Below are 13,002 nucleotides of genomic sequence, written 5' to 3' on the forward strand. Positions count from 1 at the left end.
GGTCACCCACAAGTAGTCTAGTTGTTTCTCTATTCATCGAGTCAATCACCTGTGGAAGTCGTACTACCCATTCTCTGTTGCGTCCGGCTGTCTGCAACTCACGTGAATATTGGTGAGCAAACAAATGTTCGGCTAAGGAGCGATTGAATCTCTGGACTATGGCTTGACTTCGATGTTCACCAACTGCACCATGCCTCATCTCGACATTGTGCTTGGCAAACAGTTGTGTCACGGCACCCATGAATTCTCTACCTGGGTCAACTTGCAACTCGGTAGGCCAGGTCAGTGGACTGCGTTTGTACATGCGCTCAAATCCGCGGGCTACTTATACCGCATTATGGCGGTTATGGGTTCGGCTTCCTTGTAGCGACTGGCTACATCTACAACTGTCAGTGCATACTTGTAGGTCTTACGTCTGACCCTATCATGTGGAAGAAACAACATGATGGCTTGGTGAACTTGATTAGGGATATGAATACCGAATTTTCCCCTGGGTATATACCTTGGTGGTGGTAAGTTTACTTGCCATATAGCTTATTTTTTTAACCAGGCTTTAGCCTTTTCTTCTGAACACATGCGGCTTTAGCTAGTTTTTTGATAGCGTCTGCCCCTTTCCAATATCCCTGCGGGTATATTCTTTCCATTATATATGTTACTTACTTAAATATCTAGTGGGGGACCCCACACCCCCAGGTGTCTGCAGGATCCCACAGTGGCCATAAGCGTAGGTATTGACGGCTATCCATCGTTTTGTGTCCAGCAGTGATAGAGATGTCTTATTCAAAGTCAACCCGTACACCTTAGGCCCATCACTACAGAGTATGTTCATCTGGTGTTTGAATGTTTTTTTCTCGAAATAGGGCCTGTTTGTATTGGTGTTGGTACTGGCATCTGATTTTTATAGCTGATTTCAAGATATTGTTGTTTTCGGTTGGTAAATCTACCCGTATGGCCGTCTCCGCTACACCTCGACAATCATCCCTGTGTCAATCAAGCATATCAGCCCTAGAAAACCTGTGAAGGCACCTTTCATGAAAGTGTTTCTTTTCCTTGTGTTTCGATTGATCGTACAACAGTCGGCTGATTTGCTTGATCCACGTGTAGTGATATTTTTCACCTTGTTGTATCATAAATATATTGATTGTTTTACGACCATCCTTATACAATAAAGGACTTATCCTGTGCACTATAGTGTCATTTTTAAGTTAAAATTTAATACCTTTTAAATCATTGTGTTCTTCATTCACTTTTTCAAATACCAGATGCCTTATATCTTCAACGTCTATGTTTCTTTGAACTTCCATTTTCCACCCTCTCAAATATTTCCCAAAAGCATGCTCAGTAGGTGTGAATTGTAATTGTATAGGGGCTTGTTCCCTTAGCAATTCAATGAGCTCAGACTTCCTCATATGAGAGTAATTTCGCAATCCCCTTTTCGCGCACTTGCAATTTTAATTCACGTATCGTAGGCATATTGCAGGATTCATACCTCATGTAAATCATTTCTGTAAGAGGTTGTCAGCCAACGCGAGACCACGCACTGCGGTGACCTAGTTCATTTAAACATTTGCGTAGTAAAGGTAATAGCCCCACTGTGAGCTTGTGTGAATGGGAGACGGGTTGTGTCATTTTGGGTTTAGTGTTTTGAAGGAGGGGTCTAGATCTTTGTTATTGATATTAATTAGTAGTTTAATTAATTGAGGTCCAAAACCCCCATTAATTATACTACTAAAGCTTAAGAGCCTTACTAGAAGTTTCATGCAAATTTGGTTTCCAACATCAGCATTAAATGCAATAATTTTATTTGAGTATTTCATAACTGACTAAAGGAGTTTAGAATTGTATTCTCTGTCCATATTTTGAACCAATTCACCTGCTGACATTTTTCCAGCCTGTGAGGATCCATGCTTGCCACTAAAGCCAACTTTTCTTCTCACAAGAGGTGACTTATTGGATCAGGCAGGTGGTCAGACTCGCTGACTTGGCTGACACATGTCATTGGTTTCCAATTTTGTAGATCGAAGGTGAAAGGTGTAATGTGTTTTTTTCTTCTTTCTTACCATCTTTATATGCAGTGTCATGTATATATTTCATCAACAACTCCATCAGCACATCAAGCCTTTCAGCCTCCACATGTTCAGAAGTATCAAGCTTGTTATCGCCCTGATAATTACTCGGAACCTCCTGAAACACATATAACTTCCATGCAGTATAATTGCAAAAACAGTTTTTATCTTTGGGTCATGTACAAGATTACCTTTCATGACATGTATTTTTAAATCATGGTCACTTCTCAGATTCTTCTAGTTACTCTGAAGATATTTTATGAATATAGTAGATTTGAATATATAGATGCAGATATCAACTGTCAGTATCAATGTGTATTAGGGCTGGGAGGGGTCCACATTTTCTACCTATGTACCCCACCCCCTATTACCCTACCCTACCCTGATACCTATTATACTAATGCCTGACATCATATTGTGAAAAAATAGCACGAGATATCGTATTAGGAGTGAGTAAGTGAGTGAGTTTAGTTTTACGCCGCTCTCAGCAATATTCCATCTATATGGCGGCGGGCTGTAAATAATCGAGTCTGGACCAGACAATCCAGTGATCAACAACATAACCATCGATCCTCGCAATTGGGAACCGATGACATGTGTCAACCAAGTCAGCGAGCCTGACCACCCGATCCCGTTAGAAAATAAGGTCAAGGTCACCTGTTGGCTGTGTCTGCATCACCAAATTTGAGTCCAACAGTTCATGAGATACTGCCTTAACAAGAATTGGTATGTATGATGCCAAATAAGATGAAGACAGTAGATTTAGACAATCTGTCAAACTGGCACAGCTACAGTAGGATGTAGTATTGGCTTTCAATATGGTTTTCAGTTATGCCACTTCTGTCAGAGGTGAAGTCTGTCTGTAGGATAGTATTGTGGTATAGAAGATCTGCTTCAGATCTGGCTATCATCAGTAAAGATTAAATTAGGCTTGATGAGCTCAAAACTATTCTAGGAAGACAACCATACTACTCACAAATCTAGGTGTTTACATGTATATCTGCATTTGGTTGTGAGAACACTGGAGAATGTCTCATATTTCTGTATATAATGTTTTGGTGGACTTTGACATAATTTCCTGTTAATGGTACCACTGATGATGTCACTTCCAGTAAATGGTACTTCTGACGATGTCATGATAACATCACTTTCAGTTGACATCTCGTCCAGTCAAATAAAGGATGCAACCCACTTCAAATTTTTAGTTGTAGTCTTCAAATTAAGGCATTAGATTCAACGTTTAGCAGCAGGAGAAACAAAATTATTCTCGCTTCTACTCACTTTTTTCCAAGTGGAAAGCTAGGCATTTAAGACAGATTGTGCAGGAATCACAGAGGCAAAGAGAAGTGAATGTGTTTGATGCTAATAACAGGTAAGGTCATACAATCTGGGGCGGTGGGGTAGCCTAGTGGTTAAAGCATTGGCTTGTCACGCCGATGACCTGGGTTCGATTCCTCACATGGATACAAAATGTGAAGCCCATTTCTGGTGTCCCCCATCTTGATATTGATAGGATATTGCTAAAAGCACCGTAAAACCATACTCTCACTCACTTACATGATCTGCTTGAAAGAGACTAATCTCCATGAGGCTAAGGATGATTGATGCAACAGCTCTTATTTAAGTAGGTGGTTGCTGTATGGAATAAGCTAGCATATTAGTGTACTCCAGTTGCCAGTGTACTCTTCCAAAGTACATCAGTCCTATGAAAATACCATTTTAGAGTTCTTGCTGGAAATAAGACTGCTAGGAAAGTCATGATGCAGAGTATGTGAGACTCTGAACGGATCTTTCAAGAAATACATCAGCGCATACATCCAAGATCTGAAATTCTGAAATCTGTGATGCTGTAGCAAGTGCCATAAGGAAAGCTTTAATGCAAGATGATTAAAGAGTGATTTTTCCAAGAAAATATGACTGAAAAATCCCAGTGGGATATCCTCTAGTTCAAGGGATCATAACATAATGGTAAGAGCTTTCCCATATGTCGTCAAAACAAAAGTTAATGCTGAATAATAAACTTCTATAGATCCTGAACATGGAGATTTTTTCTTGTAATGCAGCAAATGTATGCAACCATCTGCACCATTACAGAAATATTTGCTATTCTTGATTCTCCAATGCTTGAATCAATTACCTGATAGTTTCAATATGGGTAGGTGAAACTGATCCATACTGCAATGGTCTGTCTGACTTCAGTTGTGTGAGAAGTGTTGGCCAATGAGGAAGACCTAATGGTTGATCTACAAGTAGAGATCTGAGAACCATGATCTACTGTGACATGCTGGTGAAACCAGAAACATCATGTCATGGTTCCTAATCTTAGCTATGACGTGGGATGAGCACTGTCAGAGGGACAGCATTCCCTCTCCACTGCATAATTTTGACAATCTGGGATTGGACTGGTATTATTCAGCAACAGATTGTTGAGGGATGTTGTAAATATGTATATGTCAGAGGATTTGACTGGTTTCTGCCACATGGCTTCAAGATGAAACATCCACTCTGTTGATAGGAACTTCATTCCTAAAGGGATGAGGTTTGAATGCCCTATCAGAAAGGGTGTCACCCATGAAGTCATAGCAGGCTGTTATCTGAGGAAGGTGGATGGTGTGGAAGCCCCTTGCTCTGTTTAGATGAGTAACAATGGCAATGCAGCAGCAGTAGATCTCACAGAGGAATGAACTTCCCAGTTCTGTTCGTAGTGGTTTCAACTACTGTACGTTAGCATTTTGACATTTTCCGTTTAAGTCTCACATAATTACAAGTTATAACCACATGCCATATGATGAAGCAAGATAATATCAAGCTATAACCACACATAGTCTGATGCAGTAAGATAATGACAAGGCATAACCACATGTTGCTTGATGAAGTAAGATAATCTCAAGTTATAACGACATGTCTGCTGAAATAAAATAATCTCAAGTTACAACCACATATAGTCGGATAAAGTAAGATAATCTCTACTTATAACACATGTAGTCTGATGAAATAGTGACTTGAGTAGCTGAAGGCAATACAGGCTCCATGATTACAAAATAGCATGTGAAAGTGGTCATATGTTATATTTGGAATTACACTTTCTCAGTATAGTACAGACATTAGTGCTTATTTGGGTGGAGTCTCATCCAGGATTTGAAAATACATCCTCAGAGTCAGACCTCTACTCGCCAGCACACAAAGTCAGCCATCAAACACATTCAGCCACTGTGACTTCCACAAAGTACTAGAATCTGTACTGTATGAAGAACATGTGATCCCAAATGTTAAACATGAACTCCAATCAGTTCCCATCAGTATCATGAGCAGATAACAATGGTTGGTGATACATAGTAACCATCAGTCACATGATTTTACAAGTTTATCGACATGACAGTTGACTGCTCCAGAAGTTCACACACAATTACCATCTCAAACATGACTTGATCAACTTCTTGCTTGATTCCTTCTGTCAGTTCAATTTCACAGCGTGGACTTCTAACCTGTGAAAAGGTAAAAAGATAAAGTTGATGCCAGATCAACTCTAAAAAATCTCTAAATATCAAATGGCACCAGTTGACAACTTGATTAATTTGTGTAAAAAGTTGCATGATTGAAAACTTTAGCAATAAATTGTATATTTATCATACTTATCCTATTTCATAAATATGCTGTCTCTCCAATGATTGAAAGTTGAGTGAAAATGAACTGTAAACAAAGTGTCTGGTCTCTCTCTTGAACACACCCCAATGCTCCCATTCCAGGACAACATGGCAACTCCTTAGAAGCATGCAGTCTGTGCTGCGATGGGTCATGCGACTCAGTCATAATCTGCACAGCAGGGTTGGTTGGGAGGGGTTTATTGTTAAAATTTTCAAATTCTAAAAATTTATTCTATCTACTGGATTGTACTTTTTCCATAGTTGGACAGTGGACAGCAGATTCTGAGTGGGTAACAACTCTAGGAGGCCTGTAATGAGTACAATCTTCTGACTGACTGCATAACTCTTATACTGGTGATGGGTTGCGTCATCAAAACCCTTTGGCTTACTCAGTACAAAACCTCAGAGGGAGAATGTGGTTTTCTGATGTACATTTTCTGTGAAAATTATAAATGCCATATATCTGTAACCAGCAAAGTCACAACTTCAAGATCTGTCTCATATATCTGCCAAGATCTGTAGAAAGATATGAAATGGTTTTCAAGTTGTGCTCTGGGAGTGAAGTCCACTCCTCCGAAACATTTCCATGGAAACCAAGAAAATAATACATCACAAAAACCTTTAAAAACCAAAAGGCACCACTTTGATGTCTGCTACACATATTTAGAAAGTTTTACTAACAGATATTAACAAGTTTTTTAGTTCTGCTCTGGAAATGAAACACACCTCTCACTTTTCAGACTTGGTCTGAAACATTTCCAAGGAAACCGATAAAATAATAAATCATAAAAAGCTGTAAATACCAAAAGGCACCACTTTAGGTTCTGATTGATATATCTACCAAGTTTTGCAGAAAAATATTGAACGTTTTTTGAGTTCTGCTCCCGAAACAAAGCTCACTCCACCATAAGACTAACACCAAAATGTGCCATGGAAAAACAAAAAAAAAAAATAGCAAAAGGCACAACCATAGGCTGAGATTACTATATCTATCAAGTTTGGTCTAAAAATATTGAACAGTTTCTGAGTTATGCTCCAGAAACAAAATGATTACAGACGGACGGACAGACGAAGTGTCGACTATATCCCCACGCATTACATGCCGGGGGGATAATAATGTAGATTTACTTTGGTAACTCTCCTTCGGTACTGTTACTTTATCATGATAATGAATGACAGATGAATAAACGTAAATTAAACTACATATAGTTGTCTGTTTTATATAATGGCCATTTTCTCAAGCAATGGTGGGGCATTTCGTGAGCGGTGGCCATTTTTTAATTTTTTAAATTTTTTTTTTATTTTTGCCATTTTTAGTGGGGCCTGATTTCACTATATTAACCTGAAGTGTGCTTCTCACCATATATTTGGTCATCTCTTGTTTTCAAAGAATAACCGCATTTGAGGCTTTTGTTTTGCAGGAACAGGTTTTACTTTTTGCTAGAGAGACCTCTTTCCAGGTTTTACTTTTTACTAGTAAGACCTCTTCCCATGTATCACTTTCTGCAATCATCTTTTCCTAACACTGTAAGAACATCAACATTCAAATGATACATGAGTGTTTGAAATCAATTGAAATATATCATTCAAGATTAAGCCCAAACTACAAATGTTTTCCCCAGCAAGATTAGAACTGTTGGCGAAGACGCTCTACCACACACCAGGTTGATGAAGAAAAAGTGGGTTTGAATTATCTATTTACAGTTACTGTCATTAAATTGAGTTAACGTGTGCTTCAGTTATTGTTGTGTAGCTTGATTAAATGATCATCTACATTGTAATTATGTTCAAGAAAACACTTCTCCTTGGTTTTGGTAGACAATGTAAAACCACTGGGGTCGGAAAATCCCTCAGGGCTCCACCCCGCGAGATGTCCCCCCTCCAGTTTTACATTGTCTACCAAAACCTCAGAGGCATGTTTTCTCCAACACATAACCTGTCTGATTGAGGTTCCATCCAAACCTTGGGAGTTCAATAATCATCCAGGGGTCTGTTGAATCTTTCTTGAGGACCAGGAATACTGTAGAGAAGAACCTTAGCCTTGGGTCCAAAGAGTCTGATTGAAAGAAAGTTTTCTTGTCCATCATCGCTGCTGAAAGCTTGAGCTCCCACAGCTGATACCAATGTTCTTCATATCCTTCTTCAATAACTTTGAGGATACATGGAGTGAGTGAGTGAGTTTAGTTTTATGCCGAACTCAGCAAAATTCCATCTATATGGCGGCGGTCTGTAAATAATCGAGTCTGAACCAGACAATCCAGGGATCAACAACATGAGCATCGATCTGCACAATTGGGAATCGATGACATGTGTCAACCAAGTCAGCGAGCCTGACCACCCGATCCCATTAGTTGCCTCCTTCGATAAGCACAGTTGCCTGTTATGGCAAGCATGGGTCAAGTGAAGGCCTGTAGAACAGGCCTTCACGGGTCTGAGGATACATGGATGGGTCATTATGACCTTTCATGTTTCTAAAAAAAACCCCAAAATGTCAACCCTCTGGCCCCTGAAATACCTTTGTAGGAAATCTTCTGTGCATGATCATCATCTACAGCAACAGTAAAGGTTTGGGATAGAACAGTCTAGGGAGTCTGAGGTGAGTCATGTCGATTTGGGCCCATGTTTCCCATCCTTCCCTGTCTAAAACCCTTTCCTGTCTAAAACCCTTCCCTGTCTAAAACCCTTTCCTGTCTAAAACCCTTTCCTGTCTAAAACCCTTTCCTATATGGCTTTGCTTTGAGACTTGAGTCTGCTGTCCAGTCATAGATCCACCCTCAAGAGAAACTGACTTGTGGTCCCTAATTGGGAGGAGTCTTCTTTAGCTTCTGCCGTGATGAGGAAACCTATGGAAGTCTCCTATATGATAGAGCCTCCTCTTTTACAAACTTCAGTTCTACAGCTTGTGGAGTTAACACATGGGGCATCCAGATCAGTTAGGACAGGGAGAGACCTAGCATATTCAGTCACTTAAGCAGGAATCCTTGAACACAGCTTTATCGTCATCATCATTTCTTAGCCCTATATTTATGACAAGGGCATACTCCTCAGAAGCTGCTGTTGATAGGAGCTGACATGCATCACAGTGGAAGATGAAGGAGCAGGGAGTTAAAACACGTTTACAATATCTTTGAGGGTCCTGAGAGAATATAGTTTTTTGTGTCCGAGGGAGATGAAGATGTATACATTGTGTATTTAGAGTCCTCAGATTTACCCATCATTACTATAAAAAGAAAGCCAAATCTCAGAAATTGGTAGAAATCATTTCCAGAGAACAAGTATTCATATACAATTGAGTTCAACATGTTAACTGGGGCAAATATGCATTTTGAGAGCATTTAAAAACTGATGATTAGTCATACAGCATTAACTTGTTCTGCTGGTTTTGTCTCTAATCGCCTACATCTTTACTCATCTACGTCTCCAATCAGCAACAAAACCAAAGCTGACTAATTAAGACGAAAAAATGCACCCCTTCTCTTCTCATGAAACCGCTTGACTAGGGCTCTACAGTAGTGATCTTGATTGACTGTTGTTAAAAGGATATTATAGTGGAGTAGGAAGATCAGTCTATTCAATAAGAATTCCATTATTTATTGATATGAAAAGCACTGGCGAATGAACTCTCTTCTTTAAGTAGTTATTATTTTTAAAAATTGTTTAACATGTCAAATTATAAGCAACTTTCCTTTAAGTTTTTATTTCCAAGAGATACATGTTAGACTGTTCGTCGTGTGGAAAGGCAATACATTTACATGATTTGTAGCTTTTTTCTATCTCACTTGTGATCTGGTCAAAGTTTGGTTTAATTTCTTTCCTGCTCATAGTGTAGATACTTTTCTTTACTATTAGGCAGATAATGTTTAGAGGGTGTTATTTTTCCCTTTAAAACCAAATAATATAATTTCTAAGTTTCAATTTGTCCTTCGCTCAATATCCTGAGCCATGAGGACAAATCAGTCCACACTCCCTTTACAAAACTACACTGAAACAGTAGATACAATGCAAACCTTTGTTTACAAAATGTGCATAATTGTGATTCTCTAATTCTAATCTTGAGTAAATAAGTATTAGTTGTTAAAATATTCTGAGTAAACTTGTACTGGATATATTTCAAATTTACAAACTGTGTAGATCTATTGGGCTTTATGTCTATATGCCAATAATTCTGGGAAAATCGTCTTCCTAATATTTCTTCCCATTAATACATGAAATATCTTTTAATATCAATAAATGTGTAATTTTCTTAATAAAATTGATATTTTATACTTATCCTGACTCATGCTTAATTGCTTACTCTCCTCTTCCTGATGAAGGTAGTGGAACACCTGAAATCCCTTGAAGTTCCCTTCTAAAAGAAGTGGACGTAAAATCACACTCACCCAAGTATTAACCTCCCTTTCCCTCCACATAATTGCCAGACACAAGAATACGAGAATTCAGCTTGTCTGTGAGGGGTGGCTGGGAGGGCTTTCACCATGAGTCAGGATAAGTATAAAATATCAAATTTATTCAGAAAATTACATATTTTTCCTTATCCTGACTCATGCATAATTGCTTACAGAATCAGACGTAAACGGTGGTGGGTCAGACTATGCTGGATTCTGCTGTCTCTTCTAAATTATGTCCAATAATTTCCCCCCCTAACGGGAACTTGTAACAGCGAAAATTCAGTCTTATTCTTCTCATATTCATTGTAGATTTTGGGGGCGAATCACATCCAGTCTAAAAAGCTTCATTGACTGGTACGTGATGACACTAATACCGCCAGTGTCTTGTTAGTTTCTGATGCAACTAAATATCACGATATTACAATCGAAGCTAGTTGCGACCTCTCTTAATGTTAATTATCTTCATAATTAATACAAGGTCATAATCACTTATGCTAGTCTCTTCAAGACGTGCACATAGACTTTCCACCAATATACTCCGCAGAGCGTCTGGCTTCCACAAGTCATGTGATAAATCGTTCAGAATCGTCAGGGAACTGTTAGTTGCTGAGTATTGACAAGTGGTCCAAACTGATGAATGCCAGTGACATCCTCCGTGGCTATGTTTCGCAGGTAATGGTTGGCGAATACTGTATTTGACTTTCAAAAACAGCCTTCCATAATAGTAGATAGCAAGCAATTACCATGTAGTGCTAGTGTAGAGGCTAGATCTCAGACGTCATGTGGGTTAAAGGCTCGTGGAGGGTCAGACTGAGATAGTGTTGCGGGATACTTCCATGGGTGTCTCAGTAGATATAGGGATGAATAGACGCTTGAACCGTTGTCTTCTAGACTTGGTACATGCAATGTATATTTTCAATGCTCTCACTGGACATAATGATAAATCTTGTGTATCATGTGGTCCTAAGATTGAAGAAAAAGCCAGTATATGGAACTGTCAATCAGGTTGACCTGGCAGTTGATTCTTTGCTAGGAAATCCCATCTTAGACCTAAAGGAGCTGTTTCTTGGTGAGTTGTATCAAAGCTCGTTCGATCAAAGTCTAGAGCATGAATTTCTGACATTCTTGCCACTGTAGCCAGGGCAAGTGAAAATAGCGTCTTTTGAGTCAACATTTCATTTGAGGTTGGATCAACTGGTTCATATACATCACTTGTGAGATTTTGGAGCTCAATATTTAGATCCCACGTTGGAGCTCTAAATCTGTGTTGTTGATCTTCCAACTTGAACGAACGTAGTAAGGCAATGAGCTCTGGTACTTTAGTCAGTTTGGTCCCTGTTACCATGGTGATGACTGAACTGAGAGCAGCTAAGTATGTAGATCATGTAAAACCCTTCAGATCCTTAGACTGATGTAAATAGCATAAATAATCTGCTATTTGAGGATGAGTTGTCTTGTTTAACGAAAATCCCTTTTTACTGGCGTATGTCTCAAACCGTTTCCACTTGTCATCATAAGGTGTGCAGATGGATTTGCGTAAAGCTAAGGTGACTGCTTTCGCTGTTCTCGCCGAAATATCCTCTGGTAATTGTAGTGTTGGTTGTCCTAGCTCTTCTATAAGTGTTGGAAACCAATCTCTCATTGGCCAAAATCAGTTGTAATCTCTTTGATTTTCTCTATGACCTTTGGTAACAGTACTGAAGGGGGATATGTGTTTATTCCTTCCCATGAAATGCTGAGAGCGTCCATTGCCCAGGCTAAGGGATCTGAGGCAACACAAAAGTTGTTGTCTGTTTGTTGAATCTCATTGCAAATAGGTCTATTTGCAGTGATCCGAAAGTTTGACTGATTATTTGAAACACTTCCCGATGCAGCATCCATTCTGTAGGAGATGGACGCAGGGGATGAGATAAGGTGTCTACCATGACGTTGTAGGCTCCTGGTACGTGACATGCTTTTACTTGAAGATTCAAACTGTCGACTAGGTTGACTAGGCGTAGTAGAGATAGCGATCTTGTTGACCCTTGTTTGTTTATGTAAAACGCTACTGTTGAGTTGGATCAACAGTGTCAATCTGAGTGGATCATAAATAACTTGTCTCTCAATGCTGTCGACCAGTAGTGGATGGCATGAATGACCAATTTCATTTCCAACTGGTTGATGTGAAGAGCCTGTTCCTCTTTGTTCCAGATTCCCCCTGCCACATCGTTTCTCAGGTGAGCTCCCCATCCTTGTAGAGATGTGTCTATATAGAGGTGGTTGTTGAATACCGGCTCTAACATATAGGTTCCTGAGCAGACATTAGATCGGCGTGTCCACCACATCAGTCAAGGCTTCAGGCTGTCTGGGAGTGGAATCTGTCCTCTGTTGTTGCAACTGCAGTCTTCCTCTCCTGGTCATATCTTACGCTGACGTGTGAAGTGTTAACGGAGAGAGTAGAGCTTGCATTATCATTTCTTCAATCTTGACCCTGTCCTCCAGAACTACATTCTGGTTCAACGTAGCGATGAAACAAATCCCGAGGAATTTGATATCTTGTTGAGGTTCCAATTCCGACTTTAGGTGATTTACTAACCAACCCAGTTGTGTTAGTAGCCTGATTGTGAAGTCTAATTGTAGTCTGAGTTGACTTTTCCGCTGATGCGCTTGTATCCCGTCATCCAGATAAAAAGCACTGCATAGCCCCCTGAGGTGTAGATAATTGATGATGGGCTTAATTATCTGTGTAAATAGCCATGGGGCCAAAGATATTCCAAATGGTAGGACTGTCCATTGGTAAAGCTGGCTGTTGAAAAGGAAACGGTGATATTTCCAGGATTCTCGATGTATCGAGATATGCAGATATGCATCTTGTAGATCTATGCTGGCTAGATAGTCTGCCGTTCTGATGAGGAGTATTAGTTG

The 13,002-nt window shown here is 39.5% G+C and overlaps 1 protein-coding gene across 1 annotated transcript in view; it reads right to left on the reverse strand.

Annotated features, from left to right (window-relative positions):
• The window catches only part of LOC137283500 (RNA polymerase I-specific transcription initiation factor RRN3-like), a 302,356-nt gene that overhangs the window by 157,960 nt on the left and 131,394 nt on the right, over positions 1–13,002 (reverse strand). Inside the window, exons 8-9 of the mRNA XM_067815033.1 lie at positions 5,477–5,551; positions 2,061–2,184 (exon numbers count right to left, since the gene is read on the reverse strand). Of these exons, the coding sequence (XP_067671134.1) occupies positions 2,061–2,184; positions 5,477–5,551 (199 nt within the window). The remainder of the gene's footprint in view (positions 1–2,060; positions 2,185–5,476; positions 5,552–13,002) is intronic.

The sequence above is a fragment of the Haliotis asinina genome, chromosome 5 (assembly GCF_037392515.1).
Source record: "Haliotis asinina isolate JCU_RB_2024 chromosome 5, JCU_Hal_asi_v2, whole genome shotgun sequence".
NCBI classification, from domain to species: domain Eukaryota; kingdom Metazoa; phylum Mollusca; class Gastropoda; order Lepetellida; family Haliotidae; genus Haliotis; species Haliotis asinina.